Source organism: Coptis chinensis, unplaced genomic scaffold (genome assembly GCF_015680905.1).
Source record: "Coptis chinensis isolate HL-2020 unplaced genomic scaffold, ASM1568090v1 utg4669_pilon_pilon, whole genome shotgun sequence".
Lineage (NCBI taxonomy): Eukaryota > Viridiplantae > Streptophyta > Magnoliopsida > Ranunculales > Ranunculaceae > Coptis > Coptis chinensis.
This window is the reverse complement of record NW_028238156.1, coordinates 169,787-193,326: the sequence shown is the minus strand read 5'-3', so window position 1 is coordinate 193,326 and position 23,540 is coordinate 169,787. Positions and strand designations below refer to the sequence as shown.

The following is a 23,540-nucleotide window of genomic DNA, read 5'->3' as shown; positions in this document are numbered from 1 at the left end:
GCTCCGTCTCTTTATGGAGAGAGGCAGGTATTTTATGATGATGACCAAGACTAGAATAATTTGTAATTTCTATTTATTATTATTATTATTGTTGTTTTTTTTTTTTTTACCAAGCTCGCTCTTAAGTACGATACGAATTTAATTTAGCCTTTGATCTTGTACTCTTTTGCTTTTGCAAGACCTCCATTTGGTTTGATGTCTTCAAAGAATTCAGAAGATGACAGCTTTAAATCTTCACCTAAGACTGTTAGATTGTTAACATCTTAACTAAAAGGAGTAGATGGGATGGATCACCAATAGAACGGGTCTATTGCATGTACTCCCCCTTCTTTTTTGTTGGATTATTTTCATCTTAGATGGTTTAGTTAGACGGCATACATACTTCTTTCTGTTTTCATCTAAGCATTGAACTTTTGATGACGGTCCAAAAATTACCAATCCATATATACAGGATCGAAAAGTAAGGGAAAAGCCGGCATTGCCTGTATCATTATATAAAGCTTCATTTGATTCCATGGAGATCATAATTCATAAGCCATGCCATCTTAAAAAATGACTATACAAGCAGAAAACTACACCAAAACATTAAGTTAAAAACTTCCTTTCATGAAGATATTGTACAATTCTGGGGCATGAAAGGTAATAGGTACATTTGTTTTATACACGAGGATATTATTGACAAAGAAGTATGATAATGTAAGACGGCGATCTTAAAATATATTTATTTTTCTGACCAGAGGACTCAATCAAAGACCAGCCTCAAAAATTACTCCTGTAGAAGGCAGCCATGCATTTCCACCAATTAAGTTTGCCACAGTAAACTTGGCAGCATCTGCAGACCCAATAACATGATAGCCAGGCCAATTGACCCTGTTGGACGTTCCAGCACCAGGCCCTGTGTTCAGGTATTCTGCGAAATAAAGAGTACTCAACGCAAAATTACCCGACCATTCAACCCAACCTCTTGGGTTAATAGCGTCATCAATGATTGATTGCATTACCACCGATCTTGCGTATTTCCTCCAGGGTCTTCCTAGATACGAGGCAATAGAATGTTTGTAAGGAGAAAAGTCTGACGCTGGACTTATTTTACATCTTTGAATAGAAAACCCTGTATTTTGCCCGGGATCTTCCCTACTATTTGCAAATATCACATTGTAGCCTCCAGAACGAGGTCGGCGTAGATAAATGTTACAGTTTTGAAATACAGCCGCAGCATTTCCAAATATAAAATCAACAGTCCCGTATATGTCGCATTCTCGGTAGAATTGACGGAGAGCAAGTGCGTACAGGGTGTCTTGGTAGCCTATAAAGCTACACCTGTAGAGAACTGAATGATCCGAAGCGATATTGATTGCAAGTGCTTGGCCACCTTCAGGCCCAGCTGTATTCTGAAATCCAATGTCTCGGGCAATAAATCCGTCACCTGTAATTGCTGGTAGTAGACACGAAGAGCATACATAAATTGAAAGGTCTTAATTATTGTTCTAAGTTCGATCAATTCCTAGTTGATTAGTATGGTATAGTATTGAGAAACCGTAAGGTAATTGTAAAAGAAACCAGGCATGTTATCATAAATTAGCAGTGGCTTTTTTTGTGTTGTCATTTGTCAAAAAAAAATTCTGACAGAGTCCAGTGAAAACAAATTCCAAATTGTAGAAATTTCAAATATCAGGTGAAAAACTAAGCAGAGGAGTGACCTCAAAAACTCGTATATATGATGGCTAGGATAATAGTATCAACAAATATCTGGTCCTAGCACTTTGTAAAGTTTTCACTGTGAATGGGGGTTCGGACTTTAGACCAATAGGATTTATTTTTAAAACAAATTATTCTTAAGTGATGCAGAATCTGTAAGAAGTGTCGGCAGTTCATCAGTCATCACTAAGCAGTCTCCTTGTCGCATAAATGGAATATATAGCATCTTAAAAAGTGCAGTACAGTACAGTACAGTACAGTACAGTAAATATAATATATAGTGACTCCAAATATGAACGAAGAGATGGAATGTGTACCAAATGTGGCTGACCCAGGCATGGTGGAGCCACCTTGAACACTACCACCATTTGATATTATAGTTGAGTACTTCCCATCTCCTATCAAGGTGATACCATCCTTGTTAGTATGAATTTTTTCCTTGTACACGCCAGCCTTGACATAGATCACAAAGCGCGCCCCTGAAGCTGCCTGGATTGCTTCTGAGACTGACATATAATCCCCTGAACCATCTTTTGCAACGACTGCATTTGCTTCTACGGGTATGGTCTGCAATAGTTTCCTATTTTTGGCGGGCATCCATCTAGGAAATTCGTCATTGGACATAGTACTCTTCTGGTCTCGGCCCATTTGATTTACCAGAGCCAGTGTATTACTAGCCAAATAAGAAAGATAGTCCATCTTCCCCGAAATCTTGCCAACTAGATCATCAGAATGGCCGTTGACCACATCTTGGCAACTAGACTGAAAAGTCAGCACAGCACTTAACCAGGTTTGGATGTCTTGCTTTCTTTTTCTTGATGATGTGCTTTTGAGAGCTAAAAGGGACTGGTCAAGGCGTCGGAGTGACATGTTCATGAGTTCAAAACAGTGCCCTGCATGTAAAGCCAAAACCTAATTAACTAATAAGAAACAATATTATGAAATACACTTTTTGGATCATATCGTAGTTCTCTATATCAGCAATAACTAATTCACTATAGTTCAAGCACGTATACTAAATCTGATTGCTATACAAGTTGTATATATAGGTTGAGTCCAGGTGCAATGTAACCCTGGCCGGTATTCATGCTAACTCATGTGTTTTAATTGAACCCGCTTCGTCTTACAGCTCCGTGTTATACTACAAATTAAACAGAAACCAATGGAGTTAGCTAATACCCATAGAAGAAGCATGTGCATGCTGGTTATTTAGGCTCTGAAATTGGTAGTGTGGATTTGAAGGAGTGAGCATCATGGTTTCATTTCTCAACTTTTCAACCATAGCAATCAGTATATCAGCATCAGATTGCCCTACACCCAAGCCTGACAAGGTTTCAACACATTGCTGGGGATACCTAGTGAAGCCACACTGCATTTGGTGATGCTTATTTGCTCTATGGTGTTGGTCATTTAAGCTCCATGCAATGGGTGCCCTATGAGCCCACACAAAGAGGATTAGCACCAGGCACCGTTTTACCACCCCCATAAGGAAATTTATCAAACACTAACTCTCTCTAAGAAGACCGAGAACATGGGATGTTGGAGATTGAAATTTATAGTGAGAGACCTATAAGAATTTTTGGCTTAGTCCACCCTAATGTTTGGTTAAAGGTCTATTCCTTTCTTCATTTTTTTTTTCTTTTATATACTGAGGTGGGTCTACTACCCTACACTAGGACAATTCAGTGATGCCTAAATTTTCCATGTTATGTCTTATGTGCGTACGTAAGTATAAATGCAAGTTTGGATTAGGACTGGCACTATTATATACGTCTTCATTATTTATATCGGTGAACAAGCAGATAGCTAGGGGTGTAACATGCATGCCCCTTCCTTGCCACAGATGTTGTAACAAGAGTGCATTCATGAGTTAATGGTATTTAATTCTCCCTATAACAGATGTACGTTGAGTGATTGGCAGCCTCTAATGGCCAAAGAATGGCAAGTCAAATTTCACGTACGTACTGGTTTGCTAGGTAGTCTTTATGAAGTTTCTTTTAGTGATGGTTCCACCAAATTAACCAAAAATGAATGTACATTCTTATAACTTACAATTCTCCAAAAAGGAAAGGTGCGTTAGTAATGAGCTATCCATTAATCACAAAAATTAAATACATCTATCCTATTCAAGAATAGATGGATATAGTCATAGAGTTGAGAATACTTCTACTTCAAGTAACTGATAGCCCTCACCCTGAAGTTTCAGAAAGTATTAGGAATGGAAACAAGTGAGGTTTCAGTTAAGGTCGTGAGGCTAAATAATTCGAGGTAAATTGAGAAATTAGGAGTTCTGAAGGAGCACATAAAGGGGTGAAGATATTGGGGGAGTAATACAGAATGTGAAGGACCAAGTGGAATTGCATATATGTAAGATATTATAAGAGAATGTGGAAACTAACAAAAAGGTATACGTAGTGTTGAAAAACAGGAACTTTTGACCTACTCTTTCTAGAGTGAGTCACTCACGGTTAAAATTAAAGGGTTGCATGGTTTTTTTTTGGCAGATACAACCGAAATTAAATTAACTATATAAAAGAAGTTAGGATTTTGATTCAAAACTAAATTAATGAGTGAGAAGAAAATTGAGAGATTTGAGATAGCATTTTTTGTGAGTGATTGAGAGTTGATTGTTGTGTACAATCAAATATCTCATCTTGTAATCTTCTTGTTCATCTAGTAAAATCATCGATCATCGTGTGGATGTAGGCATATTGCCAAATCACCTAAAATTATTGTCTTGTGGTGTGTGTTATTTGTTACATCGCTTTACTTGCTTATGTCTTGCTAATTGAAAAGATATTGGGTTTGTACTTTGTGCTTGGGTATTGTTAAAGACACTTGTCTTGATTAAAGGTCACACCTTTGTGGTTGATCTTGTTATTGAATACTTGTTTTCCACTATGTGTCTGTCACAACAATTGGTATCAGAGCTCTGGGTTGAAACCTAGAGAGCATTAAGTTTGAGTTTTGGTTAAATCTTAAGGTACTCAAATTTGTGATGATAAAGTGTTTGATAAAATTTCAAGTAAAATTTTCTTGTAAATTACTTTGTGTGACTTGTAGAAATGGCTCCCAAGATGTCTAGGGTGAATTTTGAAGAAGAGAAATTTGATAAAAAAAAGCACAAGAATTGATAGCAAGAGTGAGGTCGAATGTTTTAAAGGTTTCTTAGAACTACACTTATGTGGAAGTGTAGTTAGTTAAGAAACCTTTAAAACATGTGCGGTGCTACAATTGTAGGGAAAATAGGTATATTATCTAAGTAATTGCCCTAGCCCGAAAAATAGTAACAAGACGAGTGGTAATTAAGTTGGAGAATGAGGATGTTGGTGAAGCAAGTCACGCGCTTTTGGCTTCGATGGGGATGATGTAAGTCTTTTGGTGTCTACACAAGACGATCAATGACCAATAGGTGGATTCTTAATTCCGGGTGTTCCTACTACATGTGTCCAAATAAGAAGTAGTTTGCTACTTATGAGAACTTGAGTGGAGGTTCCGTTTTGATGGGTAATGACGTTGTTTGTAAGACGGTAGGGATTGAAACTATACGAGCCAAGATGCATGATGGTGTGGTAATAACTTTAACTGATGTGAGGTATGCTCCCAAATTAAAGAATAATCTAATTTCTCTTGGTACCTTGGATTCCAAATGCCACAAATTTGTACAAAATGGTAGAGTCCTAAAGATCTTTAGTGGCTCTTTAGTCATTATGAATGGTCAAAGATATGGAAACTTGTATACTTTGTTGGGTAGTACAATGAAATGTAATGTAGTAGTGGGTACATATGGTGATAATTCTAAGTGCACAAAATTGTGGCATATGCACTTTGGGATATGAGTAAAAAATGATTGTCTGAGTTGTGCAAGCGAGGGATACTGAAAGACTTAAAGAAACCAAATATGGAGTTTTGTGAGCATTGTGTCTACGGTAAACAGTGCAAAGTCAAGTTCGGTACAAGCAAACACAAGACGAGAGACATCTTGGATTATGTGCATTCGGATGTGTAGGGACCCTCCAGAGTGGCTTCTAATGGAGGTAACCGGTATTATGTCTCTTTCATCGATGATTATACACGCTATATGTGGGTATATATCTTGAAGACCAATGATGACATTTTTTAGACATTTAAAAAGTGTAAATCAATGGTTGAGAATCATACAGAAAGAAACATAAAGACTTTGAAGTCTGATAATGGTATTGAATATACCTATGGTCTTTTCAATTAGTTTTTGCGCAATATGGTATTACTAAACACTAGACAATGAGGGGCATGCCGTAGCAGAATAGGTTAGCAGAAATAATGAATCGCACATTGCTTGAGAAAGCTAGGTGTCTGCTTTTCAATGCCAATCTTGGCAAAGAGTTCTAGGCAGATGCAGTGACCATGATGTGTTACTTGTACAATAGATCACCAGTTTCGGCGATAGACTGTAAAACACTTTATGAGGTGTGGACAGGGAAACCAACTGATTATAATACTTTGCGCGTGTTTGGATCTAGTATTTACTACCACGTGAAAGATAATAACTTTGATTCTAAAGCTAAGAAAGTTATATTTTTGGGTTATGCAAAGGGAGAAAAAGGATAAGGATTGTGGTGTCTTGAGAACCACAAGTTCCTGGTCAGCAGTGAGGTTACCTTTGATGAGACTTCGGTGCTATATTTTAGCAGGTCGGAGAAGACTGGAGATAGCGGTGATACTATAGAATCTCAAGTGGTTGAGATGGAAGCATCACAGGTTGATATATATATAGAGAGCGAGGTTCTTACTGATGAAAAAACTATTCAACAAGAAGTAGAGCTACAACAACCTGAGCAGCAAACTTTGACGCGCTAGATCAAAACCAAAGAGAAGTGTGAAACAAGTTACGAAGTATGGACATGATAAGCCAGTGACGAAGCATTATAGTCAACTGGACTCGGTTGCATACACACTGAATATTGAGGGTGGTGAGCCAAACGACTTAAAAGAAGTTGTTAGAGATGGTCATTGCAAAGATTGGTCGGTGGATGTACAAGAAATGGTAGAGGCTTATGACAAGTTTTGTACCTGGAATTTTGTTTCTTTGCCTAAGGGCAAGAGGGCTTTGGGTTGGAGAAGGTTCTCTATGAAGTTGAGTTCCAACATTGGTTAGAAGTACATACTCCACTTCTTACATTATTGAGTGATGCCTTTCATAGGCATGGCCATTTGTTGGCATTATTGCTCTTTGTGAGCATGACTCTCTGTGAACAACACGGCTCTTTGTGGGCACAACACGGCTCTTTGTGGGCAAGACTCTTTGTGGGTATGACTCTTTGAGGGCAAGGTCCTTCGGGGCAGTTGACGACGATTTCAAAATGTGGTTTCTTGGTGGATAGTGTTCGACTCAATTTTATGTGTTAAAACCTCATTGAGGTGGAGAATGTTGAAAAACAGGAACTTTCAAGGAGTGACCCACTCTCTCGTGAGTCACTCCTGGTTAAAATTAAAGGGTATCATGGTCTTTTTTGTAGATACAACTGAAATTACAACAACTATATAAAAGAAGTTAGGGTTTTGACCCAAAACTAAACTAATGAGTGAGGAGAAAATAGAGAGATTTGAGAGAGCATTCTTTGTGAGTAATTGAGAGTTGATTGTTGTATACAATCAAATAGCTCCTCTTGTAATCTTCTTGTTCATCTAGTGAAATCATCAATCTCGTCGTGTGGATGTAGGCATATTGTCGAACCACTTTAAATCCTTGTTTTGTGGTGTGTGGTATTTGTTACGTCTTTTTACTTTTTTATACCTTACTAGTTGAAGAGATATTGGGTTTGTGCTTGGGTATTATTCTTGTCTTGATTAAAAGTCATACATTTGTGGTTGATCTTGTTATTGAATACTTGTTTTCGTTGTGTCTGTCACAACACTAACAAAAATGTATATGTAGCGAGGTCAACCGAGAGACAGAGACGAATGTTTATACTTGGTATCCAGGAAATATAACCATTATGGACTTCTAATACAAAGCCAGTGATGATGTAGTGATAACATATAATATCAAAGTCGATCGATCGATTTTACATCCAAGAACGCCAATAAAACAAAATGCCACATAAAGTTATAGATCGATCAGGTTTTGTTATACTGCTTCATCAGATAGATTATTGTTTTAGCATGTTCAATGATTGCTGATGTTATTGCCTAATGATTTTCATACAAGTTCTTTATTACTTATTTAAATTTAGGATTAATTATAGAAATATGCAACGTATTTAGGTCCTCTTAATATACACTTGTATCAACATACAATTTTTTTTAACAAATGTATTAATGTACTATGACTGATTTCACAAAAATAGCAATATGTTAGCATCCGTTAGTTAAGCGATGATGTGTCCATTAAATGATGATGCATGTGTCTGTCAGTTAAGTGATAATGTGTCCGTTAAATAATGATGTGTTCGTCAGTTAAGTGACGGACACATCATCACTTAACTTAACTGATGGGTGCTAACATATTGCTATTTTTGTGAAATCAAACATAGTGCATTGATACGATTGTTAAAAAAATTGTATGTTGATACGCTATGTACGTTGCATATTTATGTAATTAAGCTTTTAATTTACTGATAAGAATAGTATTAAGTCCAAACCAGCAGGGCATCATAAGCTTTGGATAATTGAGCAAAGATAATGGCATTATGCATGCTAGGGAAAATAATGATGAGATAATGTAGTAAGTATTTATTTACTAATGCACAGACAGTAGTTCTTAGAATGTAAAGGGAATTAACTCACCATATCCATAACACAAGCAAATACGTACACTGTACTGTCAATCATACAAGAAGATTACTAATAACTAGAGCATTGCTACATAACATGGAGAAAAGCTCATTTTCCTTAGTCAGGGGTGACTTGGATCCCGTTTCATCATTAAACCCATCCTCACATGTATCGGAATCCGTCATTGCTGCTGTTATCAGGGAATCCACCGTGTCATAGGACTTGTTCTCAAGAGCTTCAGTAGCGTCCTGAAGGTTTCCAATGGCCTCGTTATATTCATTGATGCAGTCATCCAGGCAACTTGATACGAAGGGTGCAGTAGTAGTATTTTTCTGAGACTTGAGACTGTTGACATGGGAAATGATGTTTGTACCATTGTTAATACTAATGGCCAATGCCACTTTTGCAAGCCCCTTCAAATCTGCAGTCCGACTACGAGGATCAGACTGCAAGGACGATAAACATAAGTCGTAATAGAGTGTTTTTGTGCAGGTACTTTTAATAAAATCTCCATTTCCTGATATTCCATGCAGCCTTGCACAAGTGACCGGCCTGCAGCCAAAGAAGGTAATCAAGAAGAAAAGAAGCAGCAGGTTGGTAGGAGGCATATTTGGTGAGTTTTGGTATGGAAAAGGCGTCCATATATATATATATATAACTATAAAGGCAGTAGCTGCCTCTAGAGAGATACGAGTGATTTTGTGCTTGTCTTGAGTGATAAGGTGAAAGGAGGAAAAGCTAGTCTGGAGCATTTTGTAGTTTGTTTTTATAAACGAAATGCTTGTGATTGAACCATGTGTCACCAAGCAAATAAGCTTCAGTTGGCCTGCTGGACTTTTTTCGGTATTATTATTATCAAACAGAAGAAGTTGCTTATGTCGCGAGATTTTTTTTATATAAAATCGGTGTAAAGTAAGGGTGGAATTTGAGCCAAGGGCTCAGAGCTCGGCTTGGGCTTGGCTTTTTAAGTTCGGCTCGAGCTCGCTCGTTTACTATATGAGCCGAGTTTGAGCTCAAATTAAAGCTCGTGTAACAAATGAGCTTGATGAAGCTTGGCTCGCTTAGCTCAAATAGCATAGTTATAGTGTAAAATAACCAAGCGGTTCGGGCTCGGTTTGGGCTTGGCTAGTTTAAGCTCGGCTCGAGCTCGCTGGTTTAACTATATAAGCCGAGCCCGAGCTCAATTTAAAGATCGTGTAACAAATGAGCTTGATGAAGCTCGTTGAGGTTGAGCATGGTAAATCTCGGCTTGTTTACCTCGAATTCCACCCTTAGTGTAAAGAAAGGCCCAAAAAGAAAAAAGGTCCAAAAAGAAACAAGGTCTCATTTGAGATCTACTTTTTCTTCTCCTTGAACGAATCTGTAATGGCTTCGTCTGGAAGTCGATCAGCAGCTGTGTCAAGAGGCTATAACTTCGCTTCAACCTGGGAGCAGGTCAGTAGTTTCAATTATTTCCCCGTATTACATTACATTACATAATAATAATAACTAATTAATTAACAAATTACAGAATGCGCCTTTGAGCGATCAACAACAAGCAGCAATATCGTTACTCTCTCACGCTGTTGTCGAACCCCCATTTCCTCTCAATCTCAATCGAATGCACCAGCGGCAGGATAGTTCTAATGTTTCGACCACAAACCAATCCGTTATGGTCAACACGCATCAGGTTTTTTTTTTTTTTTTTTTCCCTTACTACTTACATCCGTTACTACTACTAATCATCATTCCCTGCTGCAGTTCTACAAGTGGTTTACAGACCTTGAATCTTCCATGAAGTCTGAGGTAACTCACCAACCCACCAACTCAGTGTATTACATTATATTATATATGCATACATAACTTTACTCTTCTTAACAGACAGACGAGAAATACCGCCATTATGTTCATACTTTGACGGAACGCATACAGACCTGCGATGATATTCTTCATCAGGTAATTAATTAATATATCCAAACATCTATGTTTATCTATAAATCATCATATGCTCACTCGCCCTTTTTACTGCAGCTCGATCAAACCCTTCATTTCTTCAATCAACTGCAGCTTCAGCATCAGGCTGTTGCAACCAAGACTAAGACTTTGCACGATGCCTGTGATCGATTGGTAACTCCAATTCCCGCTTTGTTAATTCACTCTCACTTTCTCTTTTAACAATTTCCTTATCTCCAATGTAGTTGATGGAGAAGGAAAGACTCATAGAGTTTGCAGAAGCACTTCGGAGTAAGCTCAACTATTTTGATGAATTGGAGAATGTAAGGTTTGATTGCTATCTTATCTACAGAGGATCTTCACTTTCAATGTTTTTGACTTCCCATTATAGTTTGCCGCTATTATGAACTCAAATTTATGTCATTATGCCCTTTCTTTCTTCTACTTAATTTCACATAATGCTTGTGAAATGCAGAAGCCTCATACAAAACCCTTAACTAGGACTACACGTATCAATTCTTATTTTACTTGCACTTAATCAACTGGTAGAGGTCTATGTATGTAACAATATAACCCGAATCGAGTCAAATTCCCGAATCTATTCCTTATATACTGTAATCACCCATCAATGTTCTTGTTCAAGGCTTAAGTAGATTAAAGTAAATGGCACCATGACACTTCATAGGGATTTGAAGAATGGTTGTGATTTGTGAACTATAGCTTTATTGCTTTAACTGATAGTACTGTAGATCTGCCAATAAGAAAATAGAAAAAACTATGGTAGCTCTACACTTAAATTTTTATTTTTATTCGGTTAACATCATGGTACGTTGTAGAACCTCCTTAACATCTTGGCCCAAACGGAACCACTGATCTCCTTTATCTAGGAAAGAACACACAGGAGAAATTAAGATTTTTTTTTTTTTTTTTTTACGGTAATATGTATCTCTTTTGTCCTTAGTAATGAACTCATGAAAAGTTAAAGACACATTCGGATAAGGTGCCTAGGATTAAAAGTTCAGACTTTAGAACTATATACGACTCTCTTTGCAGAGATAACATTCCTCCAATCCATAAATTTTTCTTCCAATATGTTCCACTGTACTTTCTCCCGAGTCCCACACTATGTCTAGATGGTGGGGATTATAGTTACTACAATTGCAGCGTGATGTCTGGGATCTTTGTTGCGTAGGGACCTCTCACAGCTTAGATTTTTTCGTGGGATTCTTTGTTGCTTTGAGGTGATCTCAGGGCTTAGGGTGAATATGGCTAAGAGTAAAGTGTATGGGGTGGTTGACATGAGCGATATTGATAGGATGGCTGGAGCTATTGGGTGCTCTGCCGGATCTTTGCCCTCGAGGTATCTTGGGCCTCCTCTTGGTGCTCGATATAGGTCTGCTACTATGTGGGAACCTGTAGAGTAAAACCTCTGTTAGAAACTTGAAGGGTGGCATGGACAGCACCTCTCGAGAGGGACGAGAGTGATTTTGATTACTAGCTCTCTTTCGAGCCTTCCGGTTTATGTTATGTCTCTTTTTAGGATGCCACAAAGCGTGGTCAAAAGGGTTGAGAGGATCATTAGGAATTTTTTATGGGATGACAAGGAGGAGAATCATAGGTATCATCTTGTTAACTGGAAGATTGTTTGTATGTCAAAGAAGAACGGGGGTCTGGGTTTGTGAAGGATTTGTGAGTTTGGCTTTGGAGATTTGGGAAAGAAAGTGAGAGGTTTTGGAGGCATGTGGTCAAATCTAGATTTTGTGAGTCCAATCTTGGGTGGTATAGCGGGGGAATTAAAGTCCTTACAGGTGTATGGCTTGGAAGAGTGTTCAGAGAGGTCTCGTGGAGTTTCAGAGAGAAATCACATACGTCTTAAGTGACGGGGGTAGAATTAGGTTTTGGGAGAATAGATGGATAGTAAAGAGACTGTTATTCTTGTCTTTCCCGAGACTTTATGCCATCTCAGTTTTTAAAAATCGCACCATTTGTGATTTCATGTGTCTAAATAATTGTAATCTTTGGTGGGATTTGGGGATTCATGCTCACATGATTGATTAGGATATTGCGAGCATTGCCACCCTCACGCTTATGCTGGAGGCGATTCCTGCTGTGAGACTGGATAGGGATCATCGGCACTGGACTATAGAAAAAAATGGGAAATTCTCAGCCAAGTCTTTATACTTTTCTTTGTGTTCTCATCTACTGGTTAACACCCGAGGGGTCATGATTTCAAACTTTCCTAGTTATTTTATTTGGTCAGCAAAGATTCCTTGTTTTTTTTTTTTTTTTTTTTTCATTTTGGTGTGCGACCCATAATAGGATTTTGACCATAGACAATCTTATTAGGAGAAAAAAAATAATCATAAACTTTTGTCCCTTGTGTATGGCTGATGGGAGTACTGAGTCACACTCTCATTCATTGTCCTTTCTCTTGAGAGATATGGAGTTACTTTGTGGGCCACTTTGGGGTGTATTGGGTTGTTCCTCGGTCAGTAAAAAATCTGTTGAGCTCTTGGGTGCTTACTCTGAGGTGTATTGGGTTGTTCTTTGGTCAGTGAAAGATCTGTTGAGCTCTTGGGTGCTTAGTGTCCATTCTCCAAAGGGATGTAGAGTGTGAAGCATCTTACCTTTTGCTATCATGTGGGCTTTGTGGCTAGAAAGGAACATGAGACACTTTGATGGATGTTCGATGACTAGGGCACAGGTGATTGTAGCAATCAAGGGATTCGTCTTTCTCTGGTCGAAGTTATGGGAAGAGTGGACAGATACATCGATCGTTCGGGGACCTTATGTTCAGATGGGATTCCTTGCTTGGCCATGCATGATTGCATCCCTTTGTTTTAGTTTTCTCTAATAGTCGTAGTTTCTTTTTTCTAGTATCGATTTTTTATCTGTCTTTACCTTTGTTGTATCTAAGTGGGATATCTTATCCTATGAACTGTGGCTTTATGATTATATATATATTCACATCACATTTTACCGATCAAAAAAAAAAATGTCTGGGATCTGATCTTTACCATTTCACTTTGCATTTTTAGTTGCATGGGGTTCTATACATCTCTTTTAAGCTGCCAATTACCATTTTCTTATTTTTGTGCCCTGCTGATGGAGAATAACATGACGTACTAAATACCTCATGGACATTTTTTACCATATTTAATGGATTAACTTTTTCCTTCTGTGCAGGTTGCTACAAATTTTTATTCTCCAAACATGAAGGTTGGAAATGGGCACTTTCTTCCTTTGCTAAAACGGCTTGATGAGTGTATTTCGTAAGTGCATTTTCCAAGGCAATAATTTCGAAAAATATATTATTTCTAAAAGTCAGTAGTTTATGCTGGTTTACAAAAATAAAATGGCAAATTCTGTACTGTGGAATGTACCGAAAGCTCTCAAACTAATTATTTCCTGGTGACGATCTTATTAGGTATGTAGAAAGGAATCCTCAATATGCAGAATCAAGTGTTTACTCGGTCAAGTTTAGACAACTCCAGGTATGCATTTACCTTTGCCTAACTAACTTGTAAAGTGGTAGATATTTTAAGTGACACATTTTCACTCTTACATGGAAAAGTACTCCTGCTATTTTCTTTTGACTATCTGTTTTTAATCTCCACTTTCATAAATCTTTCATATAGTCGCGAGCTCTGGGTATGATTCGATCTCATGTACTTGCTGTTCTCAAAAGTGCATCGTCCCAGGTAAAAGATTTATATGTAGCCTTAGTAACCATTTTTTTTTTTTTTTTTGATATGCTTTTGGTTTCACATATGAAAAGTACTGAACAACAACTTTTTGTTGAAATTTGCTTTTTATATCAGGTTCAAGCAGTGATCAAGGGCAGTGGTGGCAGCAAAACTGCTGTTTCTGAGGGTGTAGAAGCATCTGTTATTTATGTTCGTTTTAAGGCAGCAGCTAGTGAGGTAATAAATCCTTTTAGTCATTTATAGTCTTGGTCACAAGATTGTACTATAATATGAAGCATGCAGTTGGTCACTTGGTCATATATCATATACATTGCGGAAGGCAGAAGCTATGGAATTTATTTCTTCTTCATCTTCTCTCAAATTTTCACTCTGTTTCATTTAGTTTATTCTCTTTAAATCTACTTAGAGATATACCTTGTGAAACGGATGCATTTGACCAATTTAAAGATCCAATTTTATGCACCTAGAACTGAATCTGATCTCGTGTGGGTTTTTTAATGTCGATGGCCGTCTTTCTTATATCTTTGCAGCTTAAGCCCATACTGATGGAGATTGAAAGTAGATCTTCCAGGAAAGAATATGCTCAAGTTCTTGCAGAATGCCACAGACTCTATTGTGAACAGCGGCTATCCTTGGTGAGTTGATGCCTAAATTTATTTCTCTTTAAAATTCTTTGTGGACTCTTTGCTATTTCTCGATTTAAACATACTTCGCCTTTTGTGATTATAGGTAAGAGGCATTGTGCATCAGAGGATCTCGGAATTTGCAAAGAAAGAGACATTGCCATCATTGACTAGGTCTGGATGTGCATACCTAATGCAGGTAGAGCTAATTCTTTTTGTGTCTAGATCTTACTTGTTCCGTTGAGAACCTACTCATCCTCCAAACAGTAAATGATATTTGATATATTTGCCATTTTATGACATAGGTGTCTAGTCTGGTCTAGTGAAACACTTTGAATCCATGTTTGACTAGGTCTGGATCTCCATGTTGGTGGATCTAAGTTTTTCCTTGTCTAGATCTTACTTGGTACAAGCAACGTAAAGATTAATGCACCGTTTGCAGAGCAGCTACTCATTCTTCAAATAGTAACTGATAGATGGATTTTTTTCTTCTTCTAAGTTAGTAAGTTGTATTCAGATGAAAAAGAGGTTACAAGAAGGTTGGCTTAGTTAGGAGTACATTTCCTAACTAACCGGATTCAAATCTGTAGTAAGTACATCAGATGATTCCCACTTGGAAATCCATGTAGGTTTCCCTAGATGTACATACTGCTCGTGTGTTTAAGCTAAGACTATGTTTTGCAGCTTTATCTGCTGCAAAATTGACTTCACGCCACGTGCTTGTCACCTTCACATAGTTGAGTTAACTGATAGATGGATTTACCATTTTATGGAGTAGATATCCTATTACCGACCGAGAAATGGAAATTAAAAAAAAATAAAAAATGAAGTAGATATCTACTCTAGCCTAGTGACCTCTTCAAATTTTCATTTGGTATAGGTCCTAGATGTTATACAAAAGGTGAATTTGAAGATGAAATGCAGTCTCTACTTCTACACTCTATCCTGTGAATCCCATATATTGATTTATAATTATTCATCTGAATTATTAACTGTTCCATGCACTTGCTTATCTTTACTTGGTTAAAGAACAAATATTTAGGGATCTGATCCTGGGCTTAATCCTGTTAGCTGAAATGGTGGAGAAACTTTGACCATATATATGATTGATCTTGGTTGGTGACCAATCGTATTTAAGGATAAGGGTTCAGGTTCTTTCTAAAGTTAATGTTGGGGAGCAGTCCTAGAGTTCAGTTGATGGATCATTGATGCATGCTACTGGCTTTTCAAGCTCGCGAGTCACCAAAAAAGCTATATTGTTAAATTTTGCATATTAATCTACACAGTTTATATATATAAATTTATTTAGTAGATAAGAAGTTTGCAAGACTAAATGGATGGATCTCATTATACAACCAACACTGTGGATTCATAGTCCATTGATGTATGGCAAAAAATTGTCTACTTGTCGTGGAAGCCTATACTTGATTTCGATTAACATATAGGGTTTATAAATACGACATCCCTTGAAAATTTCTAGTTCTGTGAGATTTTGGAATAATTATGAAAGAAGTGTTGCTTTGTTTTTTTAAAAGAAGTGTTACTTGTCCAGCGAAAGCCACCTAATAGGTGTTTCATTATCTTATTTAACTTATAGTAATCTGACCTTATTTTTTAATTTCATTGTTTCGGATTTAAGTAATAAACCTATCTGATTAAGGATGTCATTAATTGCAGGTATGCCATCTCGAGCATCAACTCTTCGATCACTTTTTCCCATCTTCATCAGAGGATGTTTCAAGTTTGTCTCCTTTAATAGATCCTCTGTAAGCTTCCTGGATAACCCGAAATTCTGTATTCTTCAAGATAATCCTGGTGCATCGAGCCGTTTTCCTTATTCTTAATTGCATCTAACTCTCCTGCATTTATCTATCACACGCAGCCTCTTTTTTTTTGTAGCATTAGTCTTACAATGACTTCTAATTTTGCAGGTGCACGTATTTGTACGATACATTGCGCCCAAAACTTATTCATGAAGCAAATCTTGATTTTCTTTGTGAACTTGTGGATATTCTTAAAGTTGAAGTATTGGGAGAACAGCTCAGTAAACGGAGCGAGTCATTAGCAGGGTTACGCCCCACGTTACATAGAGTTCTGGCAGATGTTCATGAGCGATTGACATTCCGTGCTCGAACTCATATTCGTGACGAGGTACTGTAAAAATTAAAAACATTGAAGAATACTGTATTTTTTACATGTATGGCTTGCAGAGTTAATTCATTTCTATCTGCATAGGTCTCACCGCCTCACAGCATTCACTCAGCATCTAATGTACTTTGACACCTTATATGAACTGCTTACAGAAGAGGAAATACATGTTAATGACTTAATGAACTCTTTCTCCTTTTCAAATAAAGCAAGTTAACTGACACCTTCTGTAGAAATTTCCCACTAGTTCTCGATCCAAATTGATATATTTTATAAAACAACAAGAACAAGTGCTCTTGAAGATTTGAAATATCATCACTTAGAAATTTAATGCATTCATTGGTGATTTGGTGAAGGTACAAAGTTTTCATGATGAGAGGACCTCTTAACTTCCTTGTGTTGTTCCGCTACTTTCAAAAATGCTCCTTCATAAATTGTAGTATGCTGAGTTGGAAATGAAATGGTGAAATTAACTCATACTTGGCTTTTTCTTTGTTCGTTCCTGTCACCAAAGGAAGATAACAAAGTAGATGTGTAGAATGAGATATCCTACATTACAGATACAACAGTGAAAGAAAGTAACAAAAAAATATTGAACATAGTTAGCAACATAGTACACATACCATAAGGAATCCCCAGATATCAAAAGGAGAGTAAAACACATGCATCTCACTTTAGGTGTTATTCAGCACAATGTCTCATTTTCTTAGGGGCTTCAATTTCCTTGGTTAGCCTAGCTTCCACAATTAATCTTTGGTAATTTTTGTTGCTTTTTTACAATATTTTTATTTTCTTGTTTTCCCTACTTTTTCCACTTTACTTTTGCTTTATCATTAGACTTCAAACAAAAGAGGGAATTATATTTAATTTTCTCTTTCTTCCTTCCATTTTGTAGATAGCAAATTATCTTCCTTTCGATGAAGACCTGGATTACCCTGGAAAGCTGGAACTATCTGCTGAGACAGTATCTGGAACGGCCTCGGTAAATTGTTGCATCTCACATCCGTTACATTGTTATGTTGCAACTTGCAAACACCTCAGACCCTTCATATTTATGTTTGCCTTTCCAATTCATCATTGTCGGTGTATATAAAATATCTCTGTCTAGGCATCCAAATTCCTAATTCATCATATTACCTTGTGTGCATCCATACAAATCCCTCTCACCTCTTTTGACCTAGGATTATGATCAAGTTGCACTGACCTTCTCTTTAGCTGAACAAGCCGTTAATTGGGCTGATGAATGAACATACAGTGTTTTTAAAATGCATGAGCTTTAAGGCGATCTGCCTCTGTGAGGCTTGACTTTTTTTCTGGAAAAAATTCAAGTTAAGGATCCTGAGTTACTCTACCATTGAGGCTTAGCCTCAGTGCACTGATCTCCCAAAAGGCTCAAGTCCTGCCTCAAGGCGCAAGCCTCAGTGCGTTTTATAGAACATTGTAAATGGGTGATTGAGGGTGAAGGAGAGGTTAATAGAGATGCCTTCAGGGAATACAATGGCCTTAGTATAGCTGCTAAATCTTTGCCTCTACAAACAAAAAGGACCAGGGGAGGTGATGAACAAGAAGGTGATTGAACTGATAAGACGATTAAGAGGTGTAAGGTGCTAAGACTTAAAACTTTTGTAGGCTTTACCTCATCTTATCTGTTCAATCTGCACTTTTAAACTAGGTAAGGGTATGCAGCTGATCAGTCGAATAGTTGAAGTGCTTCACAATTTCTCTATCTAGCTTAGCTGACCAAACTGAGAATGTGAAAGCCATTATATCATACACTGCTTTCCATAAACACACATGTTATTATCTCAAAACTTCATATCTAAACACGGTGAAAAGCAATAGCTGAACCGCAGATCTGTTTCAGCTTAAATGGAACTGCCACATGCAAGATAAAAAGGAATAGTCATAAAGGCGTGTGACACACATCTATTCTGTGATGAGCTTGTAAGGAAGAGAAGAGATCCTTGATGAAAGTTGCAATCTGCCGATCTCTATATGAGTAGTGAGTTATGATTTCTGTAACCGAGAATATAAGAGCATTCCAGTGAATTGATTACCTTTCCTTCATTATTTGATATCAAACTACAGCCTGAAGAAAATCCGGATGTTTTCAAAACATGGTACCCACCGTTGGAGAAGACGTTATCGTGTTTGTCAAAGTTGTATCGCTGTTTGGAACCCGCAGTTTTTACTGGCTTAGCACAGGTATTGTTCCCTGACTTGTTGAAGTGCTATCGTAGACATTTTACTTCTTCCTAGGACACAATATGTGTATTTTTCTCTTAATCTTTTAATAATTTGCTTAGTATCTCTGCCAGGAAGCGGTGGAAGTTTGCTCCATGTCCATCCAGGTCAGCATGCTATGCAGTTACTTTATTTTAAATAATTGGAAAAGTTCACTACACTAAAGAAAATTCCGTAGCTTAGTTTTATACTTTTATTTTATTTTTCATTTTGTTTTCATCGATTAGATCAGTGGCTTTCAATAGATTGTTGTTATAATCTTTTTCACATTATCCCTCAGTTCTATCAAGAAGTTTTAGTTTCATATCGCATTATTTTTTTTTTCATCACAGAAAGCAAATAAATTAGTTGCAAAGAGGTCGTCACCCATGGATGGTCAACTTTTCCTTATCAAACACCTTCTTATCTTAAGGGAACAGGTTGGCATAGCTTATGAGATATATTTTATCTCTATTTGTTTCACTCTATCTTTGCCATCAGAGTAAATTTGTTTTTCTAATTAAAGTTAAAATCGAGTAATACTAATAATTTCAAGTGGTTGGTTTTCCAGATCGCACCTTTTGATATTGAATTTTCTGTCACGCACAAGGAACTTGATTTCTCTCATTTGCTGGTTAGTGCCTCAACTGGAAGCTCCTCAGCAAATTAAATTATTTTTCTGTCTTGTAATACACACCCACACACACAAATAGGAATGAAAGAAAAACAGAAAATAGAGTTGTAATGTTGACTAAAATTTCATATCTACCTTTATCTGAAGTCCTCCAATTATTATTTTAATAACTGATTTAGAGAATCAATTCAATTTGAAATTTGAAGATTTAACGATTACTACACAATTGTTACCTCAGTAGGCTTTGGGAAATCTCAGAAAACAGTTTGGAGGACAGACTAAAATTAAGAACTGGAGCTCATTTTCTTTATACTGTCCACAAAGATGATCTTTGCTTCAGGTATTGGCCCAAAGAATGCCATATAAATTCTCTATTAGACATACTGACCCACAACTACTGTCTACTTCGCCCCCCCCCCAAGCACCACCTTTACTGACCTTTAAAATTCAACTTGATCGTATACTGTTTGAACGTCTAAGGAAAATTTTGATAAATCGAATTTAAAATACTAGATAGGTACCAAGTAATGTTATTCTTTCGCCTCTCCACTGCCAGGAGCATCTGAGACGTATTCTTAGAGGTCAAGCATCACTTTTCGACTGGTCAAGATCAACTTCTTTGGCAAGGACGTTATCCCCAAGGGTTTTGGAAAGTCAGATAGATGCCAAAAAGGTATGTTACTTTTTGTCTCTAAGTTTGATGCCATCTCTAAGTTTGATTTCATATGTTTAGCTCATTTCATTATTTTGCTCCCAACCTTCCATGGCCAATTTTGGAGAGCATTAGAAACTACAGACGTGATCTTGTATGATCTTATCCATGACACAGAATCAAGTGATTATGTCCATATAACTGGCTTTCCGTTGGGTTATGGAATTTTGGTTCCTTGGATGTGACATGCCACTGACAGATGAAGAACGGGAGTTTCATATTATTTCTTGTTTATAATAATCCTTCAAGCAATTGCCGAAACTCTTCAACCAACAAAATACCATGTTGCTGTCAGTTGGTCTTGAATTCAGTAGTTTTGGAAACCCTGTGTTTTATTGTTAGTAGTTTTCATGTTTTATGTTTTATGTCCCCCACCCCCGCAGGAGTTGGAGAAGAGTCTAAAATCCACGTGTGAGGAGTTCATCATGTCAGTCACAAAGCTAGTTGTCGATCCAATGCTTTCGTTTGTCACAAAGGTTTGTAGTGCTCTTTTTCTTCATCTCATAGCTTCAACCTTGCAAGTGAATCTGTTTCTTTTTTAAGCGTTGATGATTGCTTAAATAGGTTACAGCTGTTAAAGTTGCATTATCATCGGGTAATCAAGAACAGAAACTAGACTCTGTTCTTGCGAAGCCTCTCAAGAATCAAGCCTTTGCTACTCCAGATAAAGTGGCCGAGCTTGTTCAGAAGGTATGCTATTCGGGATCCTGTCTCTATTTTCCTTTGCTAGGCATGTAGGCTTCATTGCAGAAATTGACTAATCAGTGTGTAAGAGTATGGCGAGTATAAATGGAGCAGTTCAGAAAAGGATAAGAACTTGCTGAAAATGAAGACATAATTCAGGAGTTAATTGTCAGAGTATTACGACTGAACATATTTGACCACTGTTAGGGCACGCTCGTGAGACCAACATGATGATCAAAAGAACTGGTTTCTTGTGTAATTGTTCTCACATGTATCCATATGGAACCCTGAATTTTTTTTAACAATTTGAGTTGTGAGTCAAGTGATGAATGAAATTGCTACCAAAAAGAAACTGTTCCAATTCTGTGGTCCTCTTTCAGTGATGCCAGGAATGCTGGAATTTGCAGAGTTGAGAGTAAAATCAGCTTGGTAGTGTTGTTTTGTGAGGATAATCTCAATATTGAACTGTAACTAAGTGGGAACATACTGACAATTTTCTTGTAGTCTGGATGCTTGGATGTTCGACTTCCCTCCAAAATGGCAATAAATTTAATGAATATCATAATAGTGTCATGTGGTATTTAGAGGTTGGAGATCTGCAACTTCTACACCCACCATAAGAAACCCCTTTCTGACGTCATATGACTTCAGCACTTTGAAACACTTGTCGTGTTGACGTCATATCTGCAAAAAAGTTGGTTTCTTTTGGTGGCGTGGAGGTTGCAGATATCTAACCTTCACAGTGGTTTCTTAAACTAATAACTTGCATGTTTCCAAATTTGTGCCTGTTAACTATTGCCTGTTAGAGTATCAAAGTTTTTTACAAGTAATACTTATTCCACTAGCCATCATTTGAACAGGTTGGTGTTTCTATTCAGCAAGAGTTGCCGATCGTGATGGCTAAGCTGAAGCTTTATCTGCAAAACCCATCAACACGGACAATTCTTTTCAAACCAATCAAGTAGGTTATCAGCTTACTCTAGTATGTTCTGCAGTTAAACAATTAAGAACTGGCAGGTCAACTATAAGTTGAATACCAGCAGTTGAAGATAGAGATTACAGTATAAGTTATAAACAGATTTAGAGTACATTAAATCCCTATTATACAAGCTTATAAATCTAGTGTGTTATTCCTGTTTTTTTTTAATTTGGGAAAAACTGAATCCATGTACCGCCCAGCATGCGGAACTTTGCAAACTTCTAATATATTGCTAATTTGAGTTTTCTGTACCAAGGTGAAAGGTAAACTACTCGGTTAGTTAAGTACTACACTTTTATGCATTGCGTGTACACCTTGATCCAGGCGATTTTGAGTGGAAGGAGCTGGGAGGCAGCTTAATATCTTTCATGGGCACTGAAATTTGTGCTAAAACTTTGGTTGACTCCAGATCTTAATGGAACTTCATAAAGATAATTTTTATTTTTTGAGAGAAGCTGAAACATGCATAATTATGGAAAAGCAGCTCAATCAATTAACTTGTGACCAGAATAAATTACTAATATTTCAACATTGTCTTATCATTTCATATCCAGGCTCACCAATGCACTATCAATTATAACATTATAACATTTTTGCAGGACGAATATTGTGGAAGCCCACGTACAGCTACAGTCCCTGATTAAATCGGAGTACTCTGCTGATGAGATGAAAAGCACCGGTATGGTCTCAATACAAGATTTGAATGCTCAACTTGACAGCCTAGTTTAGGTGGTTTTGAAGCCTGTGCATTCTACTTGACAAACAAGATTATTGAATTCTTTTTTATTTTCATTCGATTTTGCTGGTGGTGTGTTCAGAATTCTTTGAAGGAATGTAGTTTGCCTTCCTTTTGAAGTATTCTGGATGTAGGGTTTCCAAGTCGTGTATAGATTCAGTACACATGTTTACTTGGTGTGATTTCATTGCGATTATAGGTAATCTAAGCCATTGGTGAACTAGAGTCATGTGATCAGTCCATTAATATCATGGACGTTTTAGTCACTGTAATGGCCTAATGGGAATAACATACAACCTAGTTCCATTAAAGCATTGTTTTTCAGACAAAACTTGAATGTATGAAAAAAGCTATGTCCCATCTAAGAGCAAGTCCAATTAGGTGCTATATGGGGCTGTTAAAGGCTATATAGCAACCCAAACACCAAAATGTCATTTCAATGGGGCTGCTAAAAAAGTCTTAAATTTAGTTGGTGTGATAAATTCAGCCAAATTTGTAACTTTGTTTAGCAGCTGCCCATAATTATGTTTCGGGAGACGAATAGCAGAATTTTTGCTGTCTGTTAACTTTCTGCATGTGCTTTAACTTTCAACTTAAGTTTAGAAAACTTTTGGCACTTCAACTTTAAAACTTCCATCGGAACTGTTTTTCAGTTTTCACATGGCAAATTTGACTTGGCTGGCTAAAACTGCCAAAAAAAAACTTAGA

The 23,540-nt window shown here is 37.2% G+C and overlaps 2 protein-coding genes across 2 annotated transcripts; one reads left to right on the top strand and one right to left on the bottom strand.

The window, feature by feature from the left end:
- Positions 1-640: 640 nt before the first annotated feature.
- On the bottom strand, positions 641-9,071 carry LOC147473123 (Plant invertase/pectin methylesterase inhibitor superfamily). The gene is made up of 4 exons (XM_086587790.1): positions 8,514-9,071; positions 2,878-3,202; positions 2,016-2,591; positions 641-1,435 (listed from the first exon to the last, which is right to left on the bottom strand). The coding sequence occupies exons 1-4, from the start codon at positions 9,060-9,062 to the stop codon at positions 747-749; spliced, it is 2,139 nt and encodes a 712-aa protein (XP_086443916.1). The 5' UTR covers positions 9,063-9,071; the 3' UTR covers positions 641-746.
- Positions 9,072-9,648: 577 nt separating this feature from the next.
- Positions 9,649-23,055, top strand: LOC147473122 (sec34-like family protein). Its single transcript, XM_086587794.1, has 24 exons — positions 9,649-9,888; positions 9,965-10,123; positions 10,195-10,239; positions 10,315-10,389; positions 10,465-10,560; positions 10,632-10,709; positions 13,573-13,658; positions 13,814-13,880; positions 14,025-14,087; positions 14,208-14,309; positions 14,624-14,728; positions 14,823-14,915; positions 16,394-16,482; positions 16,648-16,867; positions 17,760-17,846; positions 18,953-19,069; positions 19,183-19,215; positions 19,441-19,527; positions 19,659-19,721; positions 20,278-20,394; positions 20,817-20,909; positions 20,998-21,123; positions 21,978-22,078; positions 22,696-23,055. Exons 1-24 carry the CDS (start codon positions 9,820-9,822, stop codon positions 22,823-22,825), a joined length of 2,301 nt encoding a protein of 766 aa, XP_086443920.1. The 5' UTR covers positions 9,649-9,819; the 3' UTR covers positions 22,826-23,055.
- The last annotated feature ends 485 nt before the right edge of the window (positions 23,056-23,540 follow it).